Below are 25,903 nucleotides of genomic sequence, written 5' to 3'. Positions count from 1 at the left end.
GGCTCGGCCATGAGCCGAGCCACCCCAAGGTGGCTAGGCACAGTGTCGGCCACCCCGAGGTGGCCGACAGTGGCCCGAGGTGGCCGACAGTGGCCAGAGGGGGCCGACAATTCTCTTTTTGCAGCCACTGTCCTGAGAGCCTATAAATAGGCCTAGAGATGTTCATTTTCAGGGGTCGAACTTTCAAGAGCCGAAACTCTGCCGGATTGAAGAGTGAACTCGGAGCTTGAAGACCAGAAGACTTGCACCATTCAGATCTGATCCTCGGCGACCATCCACGTCAGAAAAGGCAGGATCTCGAGAGGAAGAAAGAACAGATCTGAGATCTACACGAGGCTACACTCCAGATCTAAGCTTGGTCTTAGATCTCGAGATCCGAGCGATTATTCCCTTGGTGGATTAATCCCTCCCGGCTATTATTCCCTTCGTGGAATAATACCCGCATACTCGTGTAGATCCGACCGGATCTAGATCGCGCGGTGGTCCACGGATTAACCCCGGCGCAGGCAAAGAACCCACCAAAGCGAGCGACCGTAAAACAGGAGCTCGTGATTTGTTCACAGAGGAGAGTTGTAATTTTTCTTTATTTTCTTTGATTTAGTTGTAACCGGATCTATAAAAGACCGGATCTTTGTAACTCGAAAAGTTGTTATTTAAAGATAGCAATGGAATCAATAATGAAGAAAGACACGGTTTTTCCCGCGAACAAAGTGCATGTGGCATATCCACAAGTTGGTGATATTACAGGGGTTTACCCACAATTAACCCTTGAAAACACTTGGCTCACTTGAAATTCCTTGATGGTTACTTATAGATTAAGAAGGTATACCCACAATTAACCCTTAAATTCCTTGAAGCTGAGACCGATCATCCTGAGACTGAACTAAAGCCAGGGATCAATCTTCTTGGCGCCGTTGATGAATTATTTTTTGATACCTATGATAGATTTGAACCTGTCAATGAATCCTCATCTGATAATTGTTTCATATCGACTGTAAGTTTCTTTTATTTTCCTCCTTTTGTTCCTCTCTTTTTTTTTTAACTGGATGTGTGCCTGTGACAATTCCTTGATATCTGCAGAGTTATGATGCTACAACACATTTCGAGTCGACTGTTACCGATGTTCTTGCACTGTATACCAAAATTACTGGAAAGGTAATTAGTGTATTAAGCCTGCATTATTTCCCTTCAGCTTCTTATATTTATCACCAATGAGCAGTCTTATATTCAACTGTTATAGTGGACATAATCTACATTTTGTACCCAGCTGCTATAATCATCCTGGAGATTTTTAATTTATATACTGCAATTTACCACTAAGTGAATGGAGACGTTCATTTTTGCAGACTGTTGAACTTAGCGTGGATCTAAGTGCTGCAAGCGCCGCTGAGGAATGAAGAGACTTATCAAGCATTATTTATGTACCGAGATTTTCATAAGTTTTTGTTTTTCGCCGCTGAGGAATGAAGAGACTTATCAAGCATTATTTATGTACCGAGATTTTCATAAGTTTTTGTTTTTTGTTGTTCTATAAGCTGAATTAGTGTCAGATAATCAGAATGGTCAAAATATGTCTGGAGAATTGAAGAAATTTCTTTTTCTCAGCTTACAGGAAGTTTTTTCCCCCTCTAGTCTTCTTATTTATTTTATTTTTATTTTTCTCCTTTCAGTATTACCCCAGCATTGCGATTAGGGATGTTAAAGGGTGATTTTTATTTAAAGGGTAAATCTGCAATAACTCCTCTCATCTATACTATTGCTAGCAGTCATTACTTGTAAACTATTTTAGTACCGCTTAACATCCATCCCTGAATTCATAAGGAAGAGGGGTGTTAAGAATCTGAGAGAACAATGATTATGAATATTGAATGTTATTTCATACAATGAATCATGGTCCCTTAATATAGGGATGAAGAAAGAATTATACATGGTAATTACAATCAAGGAATGAATCAAGCAAAATCTCCTAAATATATGCAATCTCTCAAATCAAGGCTCAAATCAAGGAGTAAATATTCTAGGCATATGTAGAATATTCTAACACCCCCCCTCAAGCTTATGGAGGCTTGAAGAGCATCCGGAGCTTGGATACGAGGAACCGGAACCTGGCAACCACATGAGGTTTGGTGAACAAGTCGGCTGTCTGAAACTCGGAAGATATGTGTTGTAGCAGAATATGCCCTTGAAGAAAATGTTGACGAACAAAGTGACAATCCACTTCAATATGCTTAGTGCGCTCATGAAAGACATCATTGTGGGCTATTTGGATGGCACTTTTGTTATCACAGTATAAGGGTGTGGCGTCAGTATGGTCAATACCCATATCTTGAAGCAGCCAGCGAAGCCAAACAATTTCGGCAGAAGCATGAGCGAGAGCACGATATTCAGCTTCGGCGCTTGAGCGGGCAACGACAGTCTGTTTCTTGCTTTTCCACGAGATAAGTGAATCGCCAAGGAAAATACAGTACCCTGTCGTGGAACGTCGATCAGTAATATCACCAGCCCAGTCTGAGTCAGAATATCCTTGTAACACAGGACGAGATGTAGAAGAAAGATGCAGGCCCTGGTGTAAGGTCCCTTTGATGTAGCGTATGATACGGAGAACGGCAGCAAAGTGAACAGAACGATGAGCAAATATGAATTGGCTTACAATATGGACATCATGGCTGATGTCTGGTCTAGTGATAGTGAGGTAGTTGAGACTTCCCACAAGTTGCCGATATAATGTGGGATTGGGTAGTGGGGTGCCATCAGAAGGGGAGAGTTTGACATTCATCTCAAGAGGAGTATCGATAGTCTTGTTGTCAGTAAGGCCCGCACGGGATAGAATATCAGAGGCATACTTAACTTGGGAGAGGAAATAGCCTGTAGAGGAGTGAGCAACCTCAATACCAAGGAAGTAACGGAGGACTCCCAGATCTTTCATTTCGAAACACGAACATAGATAAGATTTGAGCCTGGATATACCATTCAGGTCATCCCCCGTGATAACCATATAGTCGACATAAAGTAGTAGGATAACAATGCCATGCGAAGAGGAGCAAGTAAACATTGCTGGGTCATGAGAGCTCTGAGAAAAACCGTGCTGTAGAATAGCTGTGGAGAATTTCTCAAACCAAGCCCGAGGCGCTTGTTTGAGACCATAGAGAGCCCGTCTAAGTTTGCAAACCTGTCCAGGGGAATGAGGAAGCCCAGGGGGAGGTTGCATGTAGACTTCTTCATTTAGATCGCCATGTAGAAAGGCATTCTTAACATCCATCTGATGAATAGTCCAATTGCGGATGGAGGCAACTGAGATAAGAGTGCGAACGGTGGTCATACGAGCGACCGGGGCAAAGGTTTCTTCGTAATCGATTCCATACTCTTGAGTATATCCCCTTGCAACAAGACGAGCTTTGTATCTGTCAATAGACCCATCAGACTTTGTTTTGATTTTGTAAATCCATCTACATCCAACAATGGATTTTCCAGTGGGTAAATCTGTGAGAACCCAAGTTTCTGTTTTCTGAAGAGCAGCAAGTTCCTCAGACATAGCTTTCTGCCATTGAGGATCAGCAGAAGCCTCACGTATGAGGATGGCTCATGGAGAGATAACAAGGCAGAGAGGTAACATTCGTAATCAGAATGCCAGATTGGTGGGTGTCGATCTCGGACTGGGCGCATTAAAGGGCCGTCGGCAGGAGATACAGACTCAGGACAAGACGTAGAGTTGTCAGCAGGTGGACAGACAGTCACAGATGCAGGAGGGAGGTTAGGTGGTGGCATAGGAGTGGTGACAGGATGAGTGGTAGGTGTTATCACAGTGTCAGCTATAGGAGCAGTGACTGATGGCATAGGATCTGACACTGGTGAATTAGGGGACTCTGGGAATGGGTCGACAAGAAGAGAGGTTACAGTATTTGTGAGGGGATCTTTGGACAGGGAGTAATATGGTTTATGCTCCCAGAAAGTAACATGGCGGGAAATACGAAGACGTTTGGCAATCGGGTCGTAACAGCGATACCCTTTGTGTTGAATCCCATACCCTAGGAAGACACACATGACATTTTTGGGAGTGAGTTTTGTTCGTTCTCGTTTTGGGAGTAGCACAAAACAAGTGGATCCAAAAACACGAAGCTCGGAATAATCTGGAGTGGTCCCATATAGACGCTCGAAGGGAGATAAGCCACTGGTGACAACTGAGGGAATGCGATTAATAAGAAAAGCAGACGTGTGGATGGCTTCCCCCCAGAATGTGGAAGGGACGGATGAGGAGACAAGAAGAGTACGAGCTGTTTCAACAAGGTGTCGGTGTTTTCGTTCTGCAACCCCATTTTGTTGAGGGGTGTCTGGACAAGATAGTTAGGGGAGAGTCCCTTGTGATTTTAGGAACTCAAGAAAGTGTTTGGATAAGTATTCTCCCCCGGAGTCAGATCTGAAGACTTTGAAAATGTTATACTTTCTCAAATAAAGTGTTTGGATAACTATTTTAATATTTTTCACTTTGCAATGTTATACTTTCTCAAATAAAGCTTAGTTTCATATCGGTCAAAAATAATATGAAAATTCAAATTATTTTTAAATTATATTTGTTTTTTATCAATTCAAATATCAACATGAAAATTTAAATTGGGTGTATCCCATTTAAACAAACATAAAAAAATAATCGGGATGTAAGAGTTCAAAGAAAAAATGAGCACAAACTGCCAAAAATACTTAATCATGGTATTAAATCACGTGCATTGCACGTGTTTAAAAACTAGTTATAGAATAAAAGCATCACCAAACTAAATTATGGCTATCCTTTTCAAATCTCGATCTTGAAATAAAATTACAACAGAAGGTAGGGTTGCCCATATGGGACTAATTGCTTTGAGGATGGAGGCGATCATGCCATCTAAATTAGCCATCAATCTAATATGAGCATGGTGGGAAACCAATCTAATTAGTTTTAACAACTTTATATTAGTTTTAACAATTTCGAATTCGAATTCGAATTCAAACACCATTCTCTGAATTTTGTGAATTCGAAATTTCGAAAAAAAAACTTTAATGTATTCGAAATATTTAACAAATATTATAGTCTGTTTATTTGATTAATAATATATAGTTTATGAGTATTAAACTACTTAACTAAGATGATACTTTTATTTCGTTAAAGAACTACTTTCATTTTTTTAAGAACTAGTTTTTACACACGTGCAATGCACGTGATTTAATACCATGATTAAGTATTTTTGGCAGTTTGTGCTCATTTTTTTCTTTAAACTCTTACATCCCGATTATTTTTTTATGTTTGTTTAAATGGGATACACCCAAGTTAAATTTTCATGTTGATATTTGAATTGACAAAAAACAAATATAATTTAAAAATAATTTGAAGTTTCATATTATTTTTGACTGATATGAAACTAAGCTTTATTTGAGAAAGTATAGCATTGCAAAGTAAAAAATATTAAAATAGTGTTATACAAGGAAGGTGAATATTTAAAACCAATATAGCAAAATAATTGATTTAAAGTATGTTAAAACGATGCAAAAGAGAATATGAAGTTTATTCCTAATCATTGATAGACTTCATAAAAAAATATAAATTAAAGATTAATGCTAACTCTAGTATACTTTTATATGATAAAAACATCCACATAAGAATATAAAAGTACTGAAAAAAATTCATGAAACTCCCTTCTAAAGATTCCTAATTTCACTCAAAATAATTAAACTATTCTATAAAATATTCATAAAATATTGTTTTTATTTCTTCTATTTTATTTTTTATTGAGTTAAGATCAATCCTTCTTCAGGTTTATCATTTATCATTTCTCGGACAATTCTAGAGTATTGTCTTCATCATCTACATCAATTGTGACGTCAGGCTAATTTTGTATTTTTTATGCTATTATCTTTTCTAGGCTCGTTAATTTTTTATCATCTCATTTAACTTTACAAAGAAGTCAAATGTACTTATGATGTTCAACACAAACTGCTCAAAATATAGACTTTGATTTTTTTCTATTTCAATGAGAATAAATATTAATTTCATATATATAAAATTCTTTGTGTTCCTAATTTATTACTTAAATAAATTAGAAGCTATCTCTTTATTTTCCTCTAAAATGAATTCTTCTGATGTGCATCCAATAAGAATTTCTGTTATTTCAATAATATTACCTTTGCTCTATCCCTGTCATTTTCCATAAAGATCTAAACTAAATACCTGCATTATTCATTACCAATTTCTCTTAGATTATAATATTAATATTTAATTTGAAGAACACAGTATGGAATTTATGAATACTTACTAATTTTTCTTATGTCTTCCATGGAGATTTTTTCTTTGATTAGGATAAAGTTATTAAATTATTTTTTAATGTAACTCATTCAGTGCTTCATTAATAGATATGTCTTATGTTAATGCCAATTCAAGTGATTCATTGACGTTTTCTGAATTTTAGATTTATTTCCATCACTTTCCCATTTGCAATGGAAATAACTCAATTCTTTTAAAGTTATCTCTAAATATTCTAATAGTTTCTCCATATGTAATTCCTTGTATTCTTTTACCCTATAAATATTATTAACGTCAAAGATTAAAGTTTCTAAATTAAAATCAATTAATGCTAAGGTATAATATTATAGTGTTTTATCATTTCTATGGATTTAAACATCTATCAATTAATGTTACGAATGTATTTTGGGGAGACCGTCACGGATTTTCTACAAACAAATTTGCTCCCCCATTTCACACACTACAAACCAAAGAACCTATATATAAATTTCAATTATACTCCAACATGTTTAAAATATATTATAATAGCAAATATATAACTCTGTAATGTCATATTATATAGATTGCTTCACAATCATGAATAAATGAAAAATTAATTACATTCATATAATAAAATTTTTAAATATCTTTATCGCCAAATTAACTCATCTGAGCAAATAAATGTTATGTTGTTACTGGGACAACATGTCTTTATTTAGCTATATCATGCTCATTACTCAGTGAAAATTAAGAGAACAGTATCAACTTAGAGCGAATTTTCATAATATACAAGTAACTCTTTACTAGTAGTAGTAGGGTCTTAGTAACAAACATGGGCATATAGTAATATAGCTTTCCTCGCCAAGTACTCTTGATGTCATTTCACTTATTACTCCACTAACCTCCATACCAATCTCTCACTTCTGATTTGGTGTAGCTAGGTCAAATGGAAAGAAATATGTTATATATATACATGTTATATATATATATATATATATATATATATATATATATATATATAATATATATATAATATATAATATAGTATATATATATAATAATATATATGAAAAAATACAAACAATTACTACTTTTCTTTGGCAAAGATATTAAAAGTTTAGCACCATTTTTGTGGTTTTGAACTTTGAGTTGCGTGTGATTTATCATTTTTAAAATTTGAAAAAGAGTTTTTAAAAAAAATTTACTTTTATGTTTGGTAGTTTGTAAATTCTAATGTTTTATAGTGTTAGGTGGTAATTTTTTAAATATTAGTCTATATTGTCTTGTAGACTCTAAAATTTTGAGGGGTTCTTATCAATTATTAAAACTATAGATTAATTTAAAAATATATCAAATTTCAGCGGTCTACAATCGATCGAATTGATGTGTGGCTAAGTTAAAATTTGAAAATGTAGAGTTTTTTTTTACGATTTTTAAATTTTGAAAGGAGTTTTTTAAAAAGTTTTGAGGTCAATTTGCAGAATTTTAATTTTAGTGGTCTAAGAGTAATATCTTGATTGATCTTATTTTTAATTTACAAATTTGAATTTTAGGGTGGCTTTTTAATAATTGAACTTTTGAAGGTGTTTCTTATAATTTTTGAGATATTGAGGGTGTTAATTAAAAAATATAAATTTAAATGTCAAAAATTTTGATATATATAGTATGATATAATATATATGATGAAAAATACGCAAAATAATTAGCACTTTTCTTTGCCAAGTTTTAAAATTTTAGCCCATTTTTGGGTTTTGAAGCTTTAGGGTGTGATTATAATTTTAAAATTTGAAAAGGAGTTTTTAAAAAAAATTACTTGTTAAGTTGGTAGTGTAAATTCTATGTTTCATGTGTTGGTGGTAATTTTTTTTAACAATATTAGTATATTTCTTGTAACTCATAAATTTGAGAAGCTGTCTTTTGCAATTATTAGAAATATAAGATAATTTTGAAAAAATATAAAATAATTTAGTGGTGCAGCCAATGCGACGAATTTGATGTGTGCTAGTTAAAAATTTTGAAAATGTAGAGTTTTTTTTACAGGATGTTTAATTTTGAAGGAGTTTTTAAAATTTGAGGTCAATTTGCCAAATTTTTAATATTTAGGTGCTAAGAGTAATAATCTTGAATTCATCTTAATTTATTTACATAATTTTAGAATTTTAGGGGTGGCTTTTTATAATTGAGACTTTGAAGGTGTTTCTACTACATTTTAGAGATATTGAGGGTGTTAATTAAAAAATTTAAGATTTTAAATGTCAAAAATTTTGATTAATATATGATATATATATATATAATATATAGTATAATATAATATATATATATATATATATATATAATATATATATATATATATAATATATATATATATATATATATATATATATATAAAATAATATATATATATATATATAGGTGTATATGGTAATCTCTTGAATCATCTCTGTGTTGTTTGTAAGTATTAAAATTTTAAGAATTTTAATGTGGCTTTGTTTGTAATTTAACAACTTTTGAGGGTGTTTCTTAGTAATTTTGAGACATTGAGGTGTTAAACTGTAAGTTTTAAATTCTTTTGCAAACTGATGTTAAGTTTTTTAATTTTATTTTTTTTATTTTAAGTTTTGAAGACATATTGGATGAGTTTATAATTTTTGAACTTTTCAAGGTCTTTTATGCAATTTTAAAAGCTTTTTAGGTTTTTTTGCAATACTCATGTATTATAATAATGTATTACTTGTAATTCTTTATCTTTTTAACTAACTAATATCATTTTATGTTTTATATATTTATTAATATTAGTTTTTAATAGATTGTTAAGCTAAAATGGTTCACATAGGATTAGGATAAGATATGATAGGATTGGATAGATTAAGATATACAATAAAATATTCAAATAGTGAAGAGTATCACTAGTTGGATAAACGGGTATTGCTGACGGCGACATCATCGCTGACGGGTAGTACGCGTCAGCGATGTTTATATCTCTGACGGGGAAAACCGTCAAAGATGTTGCCGTCAGCGATGTTTTCGATCCCGTCAGGGATAAACATCGGCTGACGGGAGATGAACATCGCTGACGGGTAGCCCGTCAGCGATGTTCGATACATATTGATTTTTACAAGGCCCGAAGAATTTTTACCAACACATTTTAACCTAAACCGCCGCTGCCCCCCCCCCCCCCCCTTCCGCCGTTCTTTGGCCGCCGCCTCCGCCGTCGCCGTTGTTCTGCGTCTCGTTTTATCTAGTTCGTCGTCGCCGCCTGAGTTTGTCTTCGCCGACGTCATCGCCGCTGTCTCCAGCAGTCTCTTCTCGCCCTTTGGCCGCCGCCGCCACGTCCGCCGCCGTGATCTCCGCCGCGTCCAACAGTCACTCAAGGTATTTAGAAATTAGTTCCTGTTATTTCATGTATTTGAAGGAGGTGGACTGTGATTTTGTATCTCGAACTGCTAATTTGGGAGTGCATTATGATTTAGTATTTGAAGGAGGCGGATTTGGTGAGAACCAATGCTGATCTGGTTAGGGTTTACCCAAACTAAGATAAATAAAATTGAACTCAATTTTACACTAAAAATATTGCTTAATTTTGGAAAATACTAGTATGATTGCATAATCTCGATTTTTAAATAATGTTTGATGCTTGTTTTGAAAACATTTATTGTTAATTCAGGCTCTTGGGTTTTTAGGGTTAAAATTTACACGTGGGCTTTGTTGGTTAAATTGAACAATGCACACATGGTTATAGTGTTTGATGATGATGATTAAAGTTCTAATATTTTGATTAAAATTACAATCTTTTACATTTTTGGTATTTGGTGTGTTCTTAATGAACTCTGCACACATACTTTGCATTATGGACTATGCAGTGTGATTTGTCGATAATGATTTATTTGTGTCTGGTATTGATTTTAGTGCCATGGGTATTAAGATATTAAGATAATATTGCATCATGGAGGGAGTTTTATGTAGTCACCAAGGTGAAGATATTGTGGTGGGAAGACAGATTGTTTTATGTTGATGAAGAAACATTGAGCTGGGAAGTATTGTTTGAAAAATTGGGTACCCACATGTGAGATTGTGTTTTAAAGAGCCCTTTAGCACAATTAATGGAGGGTTAAGACTAGTTTACCCTAATGCAACCTGTCCTCCTATTGACACTCCAAATGAAACTGGTATGAAATTTATGGATCTATTTATTGAGCATAAGAATGAAACATAATGAACATGTGTGTTCATTATGTTTGTTAGCATGAATTTGTAAGGTTAGAATAGATTTATGCAAACCCAATGATACCTGTAAATGAAATAGAAAACTTAATGTATCCACAAATAAAATTGAATTTTGATCTCATCATTAACTTGTGCCACAGATTTAGCTTCTTAATTACTTGCAGAGACATATACCTGTGGTACATCTACATTATGCTGCAAGTTACAGGATATGTAGAAATATATGCGTGAGAGTTTTAAGTATTTGAAACCCCCACCCAAAAAAAAAAACCCTCTTCCGCGTGTCTGTATATGTGCATGTTTTTGTGTGTTTAATGTGAATTCGATGCATCTTCTTTGTCAAAATGTATTATGTGAACATGGCTGTCAAATGCTACCTTGTTCTTACGAAAGACGAGGACTTCAATATCCAACCTTGCCAAAAGCCACTTTACAGGAATATACTATCTCCAATGCACCAAATGCATCTGATGCTTGTCATGGATACAGGAAGTAAAAACAGCATGATACATGTACGCAATCATATCATGTGTATGACACCCAGTAGCATTTTAGATGTGTCTGCTCATTAAAGTTGTATAGTGTCAATGTGTAAGATGTAACAGCATATAATTGTTAAAAGAGCATAATATTTAGGATGTAATGTGATAGTTTTGTTATGCATAACAATAATAATTAAATGTATGTTTTATTCAACTTGCAGATGTCTAAAAACATTAACAGGAGGTTATTCGAAGCTAACCCCATTCAAGACCAATCCACTGAGGAAGAGCCACCGAGTTCAGGAGAGATGTCAGGTATAACTTCACAATCGGGTTTTCTACGCTCACCCGAATAACGTTTACAACCACACTATGTCGGTTTTCAACGCTCACCGAACAACGTTCACTCCTCACACTCGGTTTTCTAGTTCACCGAAAACTTCACAACACACTCGGTTTCTAGCTCACCGAAAACCTAACAATCTCACAATGTAACAAATATAAATTGTTCTCTAATATGGATGAGAACACAATAAAAGCCCACACTCAATGTTACAACTCTCACAACCCTAATATATTATGAATGCAAATACAATAAGCTCAAGTGGGTGTGTGTAAACAATGAGTGAAATCAAAATCAAAACTAAACTCAATTAAAATCTAGCATATAGAAATTATAAACAAAATAATAAATAGCTAGAAATGAGTTTAGAGATTCTTCTCTGAATAACAAGATGGAGAGATGGAGATTGAAGCCCAAACAAGAAGATGATCTCCTCCACTTGTGAAAACTTCTTCATAAACCAAAACAAACACTAACACACTTAAACCCTTGTTTAAAACTCTTTAAACTTGTTTAAAACATTTCTTAAGTGCCCTTAGAAGTATGAGGGCATGAAGTATATATAGGCTCATGAAACAAGCCCAAAAAACCCAAGAAAACCAAGCAAAAAGACAAAATAACGGATATATATAAATCTGGAAAATATAGCCGTTAGCTACAGTAACCAACCTCCAGAGACATTTCCGGTCGACCGGTCCGGTCGACCGGAGTTACTATAGCAGTGCGCAGCTGTTTTGTACAATCAATTTAAAATAGTAAATTAACTCCAAAAATTATGAAATTTTGTAGGAATGTTCTAGACATGTAGAATAACATGCCAGAGAAAGGATTTCTGAAAAATATTTTCCCAGTTGAGAGAAATAAATATTTGAACACAAATTTACAGTTTCTGAAAAACTGTTAACATATACGATTTTGTAAAATCAATTAGGCACAGTAAATCAACTCCAAAAATAGTAAAATTTTGAGGGAAGTTTCTAAACATGTAGATAAACATGTCAGAGAAATAATTTTTCAAATATCACTTCCCATTTGCGAAAACTCATCTGTTTTGTAAAACATGCACGAACATGCACGAACGAAAAACATGATTTTGTAAATTCCATTAAACATAACAAATCAATTCTAAACTTGATGAAACTTTGCGAAATGTTTGTAAACATGAAAACAAACATGTTAGAAAAAGAATTTCTCAAATTGAATTTCCATTTGTGAAAACTCATGTATTTTGCAAGTGTGTCCAAAGCATGAAACTCAAAACCAAGCATGTATATATATAACTATATATATACATAGAAACCAAATACGTGTGTGTATATGATATTGAGCTTAAGGTACTTAACACACATAATATAAAATCTAAACTAGATTACCCAAGCTTGATCTTGATCTTCATTGTAGCTCAACTTGGTACACATGCGGATGAAGCTTGAACTTGATCTTTAACTTTGAATTGCAAGGATTCCGCTAACCTCCATTGGATATGATCGTTGAAGCTCTATTCCATCCATCCTCCAACAACGTTGTTTGTCTACAATAAATACGAAAACACAAATACTAGACAATCAACATTAGTGGTAAATTGTTTGTTAAACATCATCAAAACAAGAAGGCCAACATAACTTAGTTTAACTTAAGTATTTTTAATTCATGATATATGCACAATGATAATTTATTTCTTTTATTTTTTTAGGTGAGGGTGAGGAAGAGCCGACTCCCGTACCATTATATGCAGATTCTCATGTGGTACTTCGAGCATATATTCCCGGGATTGAGCGCGGGCCTTTACCAGCATGTGCAGAGGGGTACAGACTCAAGCAGACAGAAAAATACATGCTTGCAAAAAAACGATTAGATGAATGGGGCCCACAGATTGATGAGATTTTATCTGATGCAAAAAATGAAATCAGACAACGATTTGGTGAGTTAGATCTCAGATTTTCATTCCGAGTCTATTATTCACATATAGGTTTTTAGCAGACAGAAAAATGCAATTTGATCCTCGCATATTATTCACATATTAAATTCTAAGAGCTTAAGATTGATTAAATAAAAGTGTTGATATATCTATTATTTTTTTCTTTGTAGGAGAAAAACTTTACCAGAAAAAAGGACGCCAAGGAAGTGATTTTAAAAAAAAGTTACCACCGGATGGTTTTCGAGCAATTGTGAGATGGGGACATAATGGAATTCCAACCTTTAAAAAAAAGTTACCACCGGATGGTTTTCGAGCAATTGTGAGATGGGGACATAATGGAATTCCAACCGGACAATGGGCTAATAACTTTAGCTCATACCTTGGATGCTTGATACGGAGGAGTGATAATGTGAATCCTTATTATGAGGCTGAGGAGCAGCCATTTCATGTCCTAGAGAGTATATATCGAGATTGTTGGGTAAATTCTTCTATTTAGCACAATTATTTTTCAATTCTGTCAATTGTCCATGCTTAACTATATTTTAATTTTTAGAGATATTTCAACATCGAAGACAATCCCGTAGGGTGGGAATTTTTATTTGGATACATGGGAAAGTTCAAGCATTCTCTTCGGGAGTGGAGACATGAGGTAAAAAAGAAATGCGTTGATTGTTTTACTCACAACTGGGAGAGGATATACAAGCGAGATAAGAGGGTTGAGCATGAGCACTTAGCTGCACTTATAGTATTGTGGGGCCAAGAGGAGCACCAGGTAAATATGTATAATAGTTAATTATCACCAAGTTATTTATCTGAAACTAGTGATATATTTTATTGTATATTATAACTTGTACTAAAATTTTCTTTGTTCATGTTGAAGAAAAAATGTCGGAGAAATAAACTAAATCGATGGAAGAAAGATTATGATCATCATACGGGGACTACTTCATTTGCCCAGATTGAGGATCAATTTTGTAGGACAACGGTATAAAGTCTTTTAATCTTCTACATATATTCTCTCCGTTTCCTAGAATATTTGATAAATAAAACTAATAAATATATTTTTAAATCTCAGAACGCTCCCTTTATTCCGCTACCAGAACTGCACAGGAGGACGATGGTTCAATTTAAGAAGGGATATGATGACGATGAGAATAAGAAACAAAAGCTAGAATTGGCCAAGAAAATGCAGGTTAACTAATTATATTAGCTCTTATTAGCCTGTTCTTTTGTTGGGAATTTATTGTTTGCACTCTTCTTTTGGTCATCTTAATTATCATACATGAATTATATGTGTACTTTTATGTAGTACTTTTATGTTGCACAAAACACCCTTCAACCATTTATTAGCACTTAGCCTCCTCAATTGTGGAACTACTTTATTTTTTTGAAAGGTCAATTCTTAAATTTATTTTTTTTGTCTTTTAGGAAGCTCTGGAAAACACATATTCTGAGGTTGTTGCACAGAGCCAGGAGCCCCTGACTAGAGAGCAGAATTATAATGTGAGCCATTTAGTTTGTGGACTTCCTAAAAAGGGGAGGACCAGATGGATGGGAGTTGGAGCTCAGAGGGTGTCTACACAATTCCAGCCTCCGCAGATTTCAACACCATCGACTATGCCCTCGGGGCCCTCTTACATGCCGCAGGAGGATTGCACTCAACAGGCGATGCAGCTTGTTTCCTCTGTGATGAATATGTTAGATGGTCAGATTCCCGAGGAGATGTGGGAGGATATTCAAGAGGAGCTTATGCGAGTGATCCAGCCTACTGCTACTTTTGCGATGGTTTCTAGGCAAATAATGAAATCTTGTAGAAGGCGGGTTCCTACTCGGGTGCAAAGCCAGATTATGAACTTCTTGGCCACTCAAAAGGCATTTACTGGTAGTGGAGAGAGTAGCAGACAGGTATACTTATTATATATGTAAAACATGATTACACACAATATTATGTGATTCTAAATTTAAATTATTTTGTTGTTAGATTGGAGATGATACTATTGGGAGCACGAGTCGTAGGGATGGATCCGCCAGTGGAAACGCGGACGATGACATGGATAGAGCGGATGACCTATCATAGCTTATAATATGCGTGTATGGTTTGTTGTGGAAATTTTTGTGGATTTAGAACTTATAATATGCGTGTATGGTTTGTTGTAGAAGTTTTTGTGGATTTAGAACTTATGATATACGTGTATGGTTTGTTGTGGAAATTTTTGTGGATTTAGAACTTATCGTGAAAATTGAATGTACATATTTTGAATGTTTGTGAAAATTGATTGGATGAGAGACAATGTCAAAAGTTGGATTGTATATATTTCGAGATGTGCAAGAAATATCGTTTGGAGATTTGTATGTACAGGGCACTGGTTATAGCAGCAAGAAATATCGTTTGGAGATTTACAGGGCACTGATGATTATAGCAGCAGAATTTTTTTTTGCTGTAAATGCCTATCGCTGACGGGAATCCCGTCAGCGATGAACATCGCTGACGGTATTCCCGTCAGCGATGTATAAACATCGCTGATGGGAAACCCGTCAGCGATGTTTTATTAACACTGACGGCGATTGCCGTCAATATTGTTGCCGTCAGTAATAGTCATTACTGACGGCTCCCCGTCAGGGATGTTTCATCCCTGACGGGATTTTTTCTGACGGCGTATCCTTGACGGGACGCCGTCAAGGATACGCATCCCTGACGGGAAATTTAACATCCCTGACGGGAAAGCCCGTCAAGGATGCCCATTTTTCCACTAGTGAATATTGACCATTGAAAATTAGAATTTGATTATAGATAAGGTAGTTCAAACTATAAAGGAGTATATTTGTCTAAAAAAGATTTTCCGAACTCGTGCTTTTAAAGGGAGTATGATTTGATCTTTAACTTGCATTTAAATTCAAAATTGAAAACTATTCATTTATAAATATGTTGTAGTAGAGATCTGTAATTTGAATATTTGGTTAATGAGACGAACAATCAATGAGCTATTTGTTAATTATTTAGTTCGTTTCCACTCATAATTCGTGTGCCCAAGATTTTTCATTTATAACCTGAAAATAAAGCATAAATAAAAAAATTAAAGGATTTATAAAAATATAGCAGAGATAAGTTATTCCAGTACTGGATTGTCGATGAGAAAATAAAATGTAAAATCAAAATCCTTAGAATGAGATGCATCCAATAAACAACTCTAAAACAAGATGATTAAAGAGAATTTGCGCACAGGTTGAAGTAGGCAATAACCTGTTATAGTTGAGTCCATAATATCTGAGAGAAACTAGTAAAAAGCAAAAGCAAACACTCTGCCTAAATCAATAACATATAAGAATTTGGTGAAATGAAGTCTTCTAGAAAGGTGAACATGTCCAAAGCACCATGATGACATCCCCAATTTATATAATAATATAAAGCATGTTTCATGCTCATCTCACCATCGAGACTTGTAAAATCTGGCTGCTTGTGGCAATTTAAGTCATTCACTAGAATCTAGAATAAACTATTGGATTGGTTAGTTATCAACCTTACCTTGATAAACAGAACCCTATTCCATTAAAAGTATAAGAAAAAGAACATCAGCGCCAAAATTGAGCCAATTATGATTTTATACAAGGGTCTAACTTTGGATCAAATAAAATCGTCAACAAATATAGTTTTAATTTAATTATTTTGGTTCCGACTATGTTTAATCTATATCTCACTACTCTCTTATGGACTAGAGATGTTATCGACCATACTCACCACAAAATTTCCACAAAATAATTTTCTTGTTGGCCCCATCAAAGGTTTCCACGCTCGCATGCAATGTTTTGTAGGCGCATTGCGTTACTATCACAAAAGTAGCTTTCACCGCTTCCTTGATGCGTTTGATTTGTTATGGGTAATTTTGGATATTGATTCCATTAAGCCCGTCTCTTTCTTGATGGACTCATTTAATATGCGGTTCCTTTTCACTCTACATTGTAGCCAAATCGCCACAACCCAAGTCCATGAAGTTGTCCACGGAAAACGACTTTCGGATCAATCAGTGTCTCGTCCATTTAGAGTTCACTCGTGGTTCTGAAGAGTTTGAATCTTATCAGAACTGTCTGCATGAGAGTGAACATTTATCATGTACGCGGAGCAAAATATGGAGACAGAACTAGAACTCGCTCCTCCATCGTATAGATAGAACTGCTCGTTGCATGCAGATGATTTTTAGAGGAACTTATTACATAATACAGTCCAAAACCGATAGAATGAAGATTACGCATCAAATAGAAACAAAAATAATAACACAAACAAAGGGGTGAAAGTCGGTGCAAATAAATCACAAACTGAGCAATGTAACAACAGAACATTTATTATAAACTATGGCGATAAGGTACAAATCCATTACTCAATCACTGCAGTACAACCCATCTTAATTTCCTAATCAAAGAATTTGAGCAACAAACACAAGAGAAAACGGATTGTAAATTACCTCTTTTAAAGTAAAAAAAAAAAATGTCACCAATCTCAACGTAACCTCTGGTGAGGATTTGCCAACAACAATTTTTACATAGATGAGGTACAATGAAAGAAAAATACAAATACATACATATGCTTAACATAATTAATTCAATAGTCAGAATTTGATGGTTTATTCCGAGAGCTAATCAATTCCCACACGGAATAGACTTCTTTGCACCATTTCCCCAAAAAGAGGGGAATACAACTGAAAGTTAGTTGGACTTGACTTGTCCTTATCAAAACAACTACTAAATTATAGTATCAATCAATCAAACATCTAATGACATGTTAAACTTATCTCATTAACCACATCAAGGTTCTTTTGGCCGAAGACTCAAGACTTGCACCTAGAATACTCTCCATCTTGTCGTCCAGAGCTAATTTAGAAAGAAAAGGCTACCATAAACTCACTTTCTTGTTGTCAAATACTAGAAGAAGAATTTGAATCCTTCCAGCTTCTTGTTGGAATGCTGATTTTGTCCAGTAAAAACGCGTTCGAAATGAACCAGAAGGTTGCCATTATTGCACAATCTAGAACACTATAATATATCCAAATATAATTAACATCATTAGTTATCATGAACTGCATGTACCTAATTACATTCTCTCCCCCAAAAGATAAATTATAACGGTTTGATGGGTATAAAGTGGCGACTCATTTTACTAAATAAGTTGCATGGCTACGTCTTGATAGCTCATTTAGCAAAATGAACCGCCACGTCATGCCCATTATTTCCAAACTGTTATCATCTACTAAGTAGCCGAAATTTTGATCGAAGAGAATTTGGACTTGCACACGAAACACCCCCAAGATTTTTGAAACAGGTGGTCTGTGTCTAAATTGCACTAGAAGCCATGCATCAGGGATTGATTGTGGACAGAAAAAGTCATGTTAGCAGTTTTTCTTTCCAAGGCTTCCAAAATTCCAATAGCTTCTAGAACTATTTATAGAAAAGATTTAGGCCTTACATGTCACCTTGTTTGTCTTTAAGCCTACAGCCTCCAGCGATGGAGTAACTTTGTTTGAGCGTCAACCTCATATCAACGCCTGATCAAAATACCACTAGCGTTTGACTATAACACGTAAGCACCCCCAACATTAACAAATTTTCAAGAAAAAAGAGTGAGATATATTACACAGTGAGGAAATGCTTTTTATCCAGCCAGCCTCTTCCTTTTGTGTGCTTTCTTCAAGAGGAGATCACAACTCAAAAGCAAGATTCCAAAAGAGACGAGACGTTTTTAATTTTGAAGAAAAAGGCAATAGGGATCCCAATAACTCTGTCCCCCTATAGTCATCAATAATAACTTAATTGAGCTTCTAGAACCTTTAATTTTGAAGAGGACATTGCCCATATACGTGTCTCCTTGCCTCTGGCAATGGGGTAACTTTGTTGAGCGACAACTTTATATGCATTATGCATATTGTTTGATCTTAATTGGAGAATAATCAGGTCCCTAGAAAAGTTCAACCAAAAAAAATCTATTCAAGTTGATTCTAATTTCAATGGTTTGTGGACGCACACTGAATTATCAACAGAGCAACTATTTGGAATCGATAAAGTATGTGACTTGTGACTTGTGACGAATAAATTAATAAATTCGAATCATATCACAATCACTAGGAGGACTACTTCATTTACGAACAAACTAAACTGACAATAAAAAAAAAACAAAAAGAGAAAAAAAAAAAAGTAGTATCTATACATAGTTCATCTACTCGTACGGCCGTATATGACTCTAGAAGCCAAAAACATAAAGGGACCTTCTTGCAGAACACTGTTAAGAGCATACGTACAAATAATTAAATACGAGTAGGTAAAATGTTCCCCCTAAACAAATAAATAAATAATATAACGACTTATCGGCCGCCATTGTCTTCTTTCAGATTAGTTATCGGACGGCCACAGGTGGCTGGTAATTAAGCCACCAAGTAATCAATCTGAACGGTACAAATCATTCTAAATTTGTAGAGCATCTAGTAGTTGTGTGTTCCTAATTATTATAAGCGAGCTAATGAAGAGGATTAAGTCGATCGGTGTCATTTCACTGAAAACCCCGCGCTAATTATGGAATTAGTCCATTGTTTAGATAAGGAATCAAACCTTCAACTGGGTCATGTGCAAGATTCGCTTTCAAGATTGATAGGTTCACGACTTCACGTCAACTGCTCCTGAAGCATCTATCATCTCCTCCACGTATTTGAAAATAACTTCAAAACAAATATTCTAAATTATGTCAAATTAATTCTTCTAGAAGAGGTGAAAACCGGAAGGAAATAATTTGTGCGAGAAATTCTCAGGGTGCTAGTCAACTAGAATTGGAATTGCGGCAACTTGTTTTAAGTTGTTTGTCGATAAGAATTTTATGCAAGAACTTTCTAACAGTTGGTCTCACGATGCTCAAATGGAGTTATCTCCCCGTAATTTTATATAAGATCCCTCATATTTCAATGGTGTTACAAAAAGACCCTCGAACCGAGACAAATCTTTAAGTCTTGAAGTTGTTTGTCGATTAAGACTAATACAAAAACTTTCTTATTAAACGGAGTCATCTCTCGGGGCATACACGTGCTAATAAAAAAATAAGAGTGATTAAAACCTTAATTAGAGTAGATGTGTCAACAATTAACCCTTAATAAAAAAGATTAAGTTAACAAGAGTCACAACCAAACTTAAACTTGCTTTTAGGCCTCTGGTCACATTTGAAAATATATCTACAACAACAACAATATCATCAAAACATTTATCTCAAATGTATGGGGTCGGCTACATGAGTCATATTCTTTCATTCTATTTTATTACAAAACATCTCCTCAGTTAAGTTAAGCATAATCATATCATTTTTAATTGCTTCCAATCAAGTTCTTATAGGTCTATCTCTAGATCTTTTAACCCCATTAACTATAATATTATCACATTTTCCAACCGGTGCACTAAAAGTTCTCCGTTGTACATGACCAAACTATCTCGGGACCTATTTATTTGCATGGAAGTAATTATAAAGTAGCTAAAGTAAATGAATTAAGTAGAGGCTACTTCTACTATTTTCGAGCGAAAAAAATATATTTGTTTCTCTAAAAAAACTACTTTCAAAAAATACGTAAAACAAACAAGAAAATGTATTACTTTTATTACTTCCTACTTCATAAATTTAGAAGTTACTTCTTTGATCTATTTTCTACTTTCGATACTTCTGTCCAACCAAACGGGCTATTGGTCGATTCTCTCTCATTTTATCCTCAATAAGAGCAACATCTCATTTACTACGGATGCACTTATTTCTTATCCTATCTTTTAGTGTATACCCATAAGTCCATCGCATCATTCTCATTTCTTCTTTACACATATTATTTTTTAATTGACCAACGATCTGATACATAAATCATTGTTAGTCTTATAATCATCCTATAAAATTTTCCATTTAGTTTCATTGATATTCTATGATCATATAAGAATCCCAAGCACTCTTCTCATTTCAATTATCCCCATTTGATTCGATGGATAACATCATCCTTAATCTTACCATCATGCCGAATGATTGATGCTAAATAACTAAAAATAATTACTTTTAGAAATATCTTGACTATCAATATGTTTTATAAGCTTTTTTCTTTTTTTAGTTTTACTAAAAATGCATTCCATGTACTCTATTTTTGCTCTATTAATTCTAAAACTTTTAGATTCTATAGCTTGTCTTAACCTTTCTACTTTAGAAATCATACATCTTGTAGTTTCATCAATTCACACTATATTATCCGTAAATAACATAAATCATGTCATTTTATCTTGAATGTGTCTAGTAAGTTGGTCAATAACTAATGCAAAAAAAGATAATGATTTAAGTTTGACTCTTGGCGTAAACTTAATTTATAGGATTCATTTTCACGTGACTCCGACTATGTTTTAGACTGGTTGTCGGCTATCTGACGCAAACCTCCACATTTATCTTGATTTGGGACGGACAGTGCCAACAATAAAATAAAGCAGAACACTGATGGAGTTATATTTAAAAATATATCTGTCATCCACAAATTGACTATCGCCATGATTCTTGTTTTGCTTCTTACTTATTCTTTATAGAAGGAAAGTGATGCACCAATGCGGAAAGCAACATCATCATGCATATAGAAGCTATTACTTGTCCGGCGGAATTGACTCTTGCCGAACTCCACTTATGGCTTTCAATTTTGCATGATGTCTAAGATAAGCTCATGAACCTAAGAACCTTCTTCCCAACTTTTGTTAGAATTGTTATCCATTATTATATGTACGACTCAGTAAGAATTTTGAGCTTTTGGATAAAATGGATATCAGCATCACATCATATAGGCAACATGGCTTCTAGAACCCTATCCCACCTCTCTCAACTTGTTGCCAGATATTTATCCTTGTGGCAAATAAGCAGGGGCCACAAGTCCCCATAATCCATATCATCCACTCATGGATCCTCATCCGTCCATATGAATCCATCATATCCCCACTCGTGTTCCTGACTAGTTAGCTATCACTTTTAACTGTAGTAAATTGCGTATCAGTGTATTACTGTATCGAAATTCCATATAATCCCCGTGCATCCACATCCATTCGTTATGAATCCATCATACCCCTAGGGCACACAAAAAAAAACAGAAGAAAGGAAAAAAAAGGAATTACTCCAATACCAGAGTTCTCTACAGAAAATCATATAGAGAGATACAGGTAAAAAATGCCACTATCAATAAAGTTAGGCTATGTATTTATTGTTGGAAATACCCTGGGCTACTCTAAACCCCTAAAACAGCAAAAACGCAGTATAAAGAAAATACATCAAGATTTACGAGGTTCGGCAAACTTACCTACATTCTCAGGAGCCACACAATTAATTTTTTATTAATTAACAAGAAATTACAATGCAAGAGCAGATCTCAAACTTGATATCTCTCAATAAATGCAATACCAACACTGTAGCTACAATGTTAATTCCTCTCTTAAAACCCCCCTCTTAAATCCCCCTTCTTAAATTGCCTTCTTCTGATTTTCCTCTCAAAATCACGTGAGAGAAAAGGCTGGAGAAATAAATCGCGAGAGGAGAGAGGAGATCCGCCGCTGCCAGGAGCTTGAAGACGCGAGAGGAGAGAGAGAGAGAGGAAGCCCCGCGCTCTCGTGCTCGGGGTTTCCCTTTTATAGGGAAACCCTAGCGACAAGCTGGCGACAGGCTGTCGCCAACCATGCGCGCGCTCGCGAGCTCGCCTGCAGATCTCCCCGAGCTCGCCTCCCCTTCGAGCTCGCCAACGAAAGTTCTTGAGCTCACCTGAGAGGGGTCGCCTCAACATCGAGCTCGCCTGACGGTCGCGAGCTCAGCTGCATCGAGACCGGAGCTCCCCTGAAGTCGTTCAACCTCGCCTGAATCGAGGTTTGATCTACACCCGATTCCAACAATCTCCCACTTGGAGATCAAACCGTCGTTAGCAGGCTATCTCAACAAGCACCTTCTCCTGTGTGGCTCCGCCATCATCACCTATGCATAAAGGCCTAAAATTGCGCACAACTCCAGTTTCTGAATGGTCATCGCCTTTGTTAACATATCTGCTGAATTCTTACTTCTTAGAATCTTCTCCAGTTTCAACACGTCATCTTCCAACAGGGATCTAATGAAGTGGTAATGAAGCCGAATATGCTTCATTCTAGAATGAAATGCGAAATTCTTAGCCAAGTGATTCGCACTCTGACTATCACTGTGCAAAACATTCTTCTCCTGTTTGATTCTCAGCTCTGTTAACAAACCCTGAAGCCATATCATCTCTTTATTGGCTTTAGTCACTGCTACATACTCAGCTTCTGTAGTGGATAGAGTGATAATCTTCTGTATCTGTGATATTCAACTGACAGTTGTAGTTCCGATAGTGAATACATAACCGGTGGTGCTTCTTCGGTGATCGACTTCACCTCCAAAGTCTGCATCTACGTACCCTTGCACTTCCACCTCTCCCTTACCAAAGTGCAAATACATCTGTGTGGTGCCTCGTAGATACCTCAGAATCCACTTGATCGCTTCCCAATGAGCTTTTCCTGGATTCGACATGAACCGGCTGATCACTCCACTGCATGGCCAATGTCTGATCTCGTACAAACCATTGCGTACATTCAACATCCGATGACTGAGGCGTAAGGGACCTTAACCATACTCTGTTTCTCTTCATCTGACTGAGGAGATTGATCCTTTGATAGGAAAAAATGGTTGGCCAAGGGTGTGCTGACTGGCTTAGCGCCGCCCATGTTGAATCTTTGCAAAACACGGTTGATGTATTCTGTCTGAGACAACTACAAGAGACCTCTCTTCTTATCTCTCGTGATTTGCATTCCAAGGATCTTCTTTGTTGGACCCAAGTCCTTCATGTCAAACTCCATTGATAACTGTTGCTTCAAACTCCTAATATCCTCCATATCTATACCTGCAACTAGCATATCATCAACATACATCAGTAAGATGATATAACTAGACTGATATCTTTTGAAGTAACAACAGTGATCGGCGTTGCACTTCTAGAAACATTCATTGTGCATGAAGCCGTCAAACTTTCTGTACCACTGTCTTGGGGCTTGTTTCAGGCCATACAAGCTCTTCCCACTGTCTTGGGGCTTGTTTCAGGCCATACAAGCTCTTCTTGAGTCTGCACACCAGGTTCTTCTTTTTTTCTTCTCCATACAAGCTCTTCTTGAGTCTGCACACCAGGTTCTTCTTTTTTTCTTCTGAGAAACCTTCTGGCTGGTACATGTATATCTCCTCTTCTAGATCTCCGTGAAGAAATATTGTCTTCACGTCTAACTACTCGAGACAAAGATCTTCAATAGCTACAATACTCATCACTGTACTGATAGTATTGAGCTTCGCCACGGGAGCAAAAATATCGGTGTAGTCAATTCCTTCTTCTGTTGACAACTAGTTGGGCTTTATATCTTTTGCAGCCATCCTGCTTCTTTTTTACCCGATACACCCATTTGTTGTGGAGTGCCTTCTTACCCATGGGCAACTCAGCTAGTTCCCACGTCTGGTTTCAGATGAGAGACTCCATCTCGTCTTTCATGGCAAGCTCCCACTTGCTCGCATCTCCACACTGACAAGCTTCATCATAGCTTTCAGACTCCTCTCCATCTATCAACAACAGATAGTTCATATATCTCCTGTTGGGCACAGGAGGCCGAGAAGATCTTCTTAATATCGGAGCTGGTGCGTCGGGCATCTGCGCACCGTTCTGTCCCAACACGCTCTTCTGGCTTAGGACCTTCTGCATTGGGTTCTTCCGAGAGGTTACTCGGGATATCATCTGCATCTAAAAATGTTGACTCGCTTTTTAAGTCATTTGTCTTATGCATGTCCTTATACATCACCTTTGCGTTGAATATCACATCTCTGCCCCTGATCACCTTCTTGTTTTCGTTATCCCAAATACGGTAGTCGAACTCATCTTCACTATAGCCGATGAAAGTACATTTCTTGGACTTGGGATTAAGCTTATTCGTGCCTTGATCACTAATATGTACATAAGCTACACAACCGAAAACTTTGTGATGTGAGAGTTTTACCTCCTTTCCGCACCATACCTCCTCTGGTTTTCTAACCGATGGACCTCGGTTGATCAAATAAGTTGCTGTGTTGACTGCTTCTACCCAAAACTGTTTTGGTAGGCCTGACTGTATCCGAATGCTTATGGCTCTCTCTGTCAACGTTCGGTTCATCCGCTCAGCTACACCATTTTCCTGAGGCGTGCCGGGCATGATTCTCTCCATTATGATCCCGTGCTCATAGCATAACTTCTTAAATCTGGTGTCTTCATACTCACCGTCATTGTCGGTCCTGAGCTTCTATATTCTCAGATCGGTCTCATTCTCGACCATGGCTTTCCATCTCCTGAAAGCCTCAAATACTTCTGACTTATGCTTCAGAAAGTAGACCCGTACTTTCCAAGAGTGATCATCGATAAAAGTTACAAAGTAGTGTTTCCCACCAATGGACGTGGTGGTTGTTGGTCCCCAAACATCCGAGTGAGCGAGCTCTAGCTTCTCCTTCCTGGGGGTTCTGCCACTTGTCTGAAAGCTGACTCTCTTCTGCTTTCTAAATATGCATTCTTCACACATGTTCATCTCCACTGACTGCAGTCCTGGGAGTTTTCCCTTTGTGTGCATGATTTTCATTCCCTTCTCACTCATATGACCGAGTCTCT

The 25,903-nt window shown here is 36.0% G+C and overlaps 1 protein-coding gene and 1 long non-coding RNA gene across 2 annotated transcripts; both read left to right on the top strand.

Moving 5' to 3' along the window:
* On the top strand, window positions 862-1,429 carry LOC109829399. Its single transcript, XR_002244008.1, has 3 exons — window positions 862-994; window positions 1,081-1,155; window positions 1,347-1,429. It is a non-coding gene; the product is annotated as an uncharacterized LOC109829399 (long non-coding RNA).
* LOC109830810 lies at window positions 14,832-15,291 on the top strand. The gene is made up of 2 exons (XM_020398172.1): window positions 14,832-15,119; window positions 15,196-15,291. Exons 1-2 carry the CDS (start codon window positions 14,832-14,834, stop codon window positions 15,289-15,291), a joined length of 384 nt encoding a protein of 127 aa, XP_020253761.1.

The sequence above is a fragment of the Asparagus officinalis genome, chromosome 2, assembly GCF_001876935.1.
Source record: "Asparagus officinalis chromosome 2, Aspof.V1, whole genome shotgun sequence".
NCBI classification, from domain to species: domain Eukaryota; kingdom Viridiplantae; phylum Streptophyta; class Magnoliopsida; order Asparagales; family Asparagaceae; genus Asparagus; species Asparagus officinalis.
The sequence above is the reverse complement of the archived record's forward strand: the minus strand, read 5'-3'. Positions and strand labels throughout refer to the sequence as shown.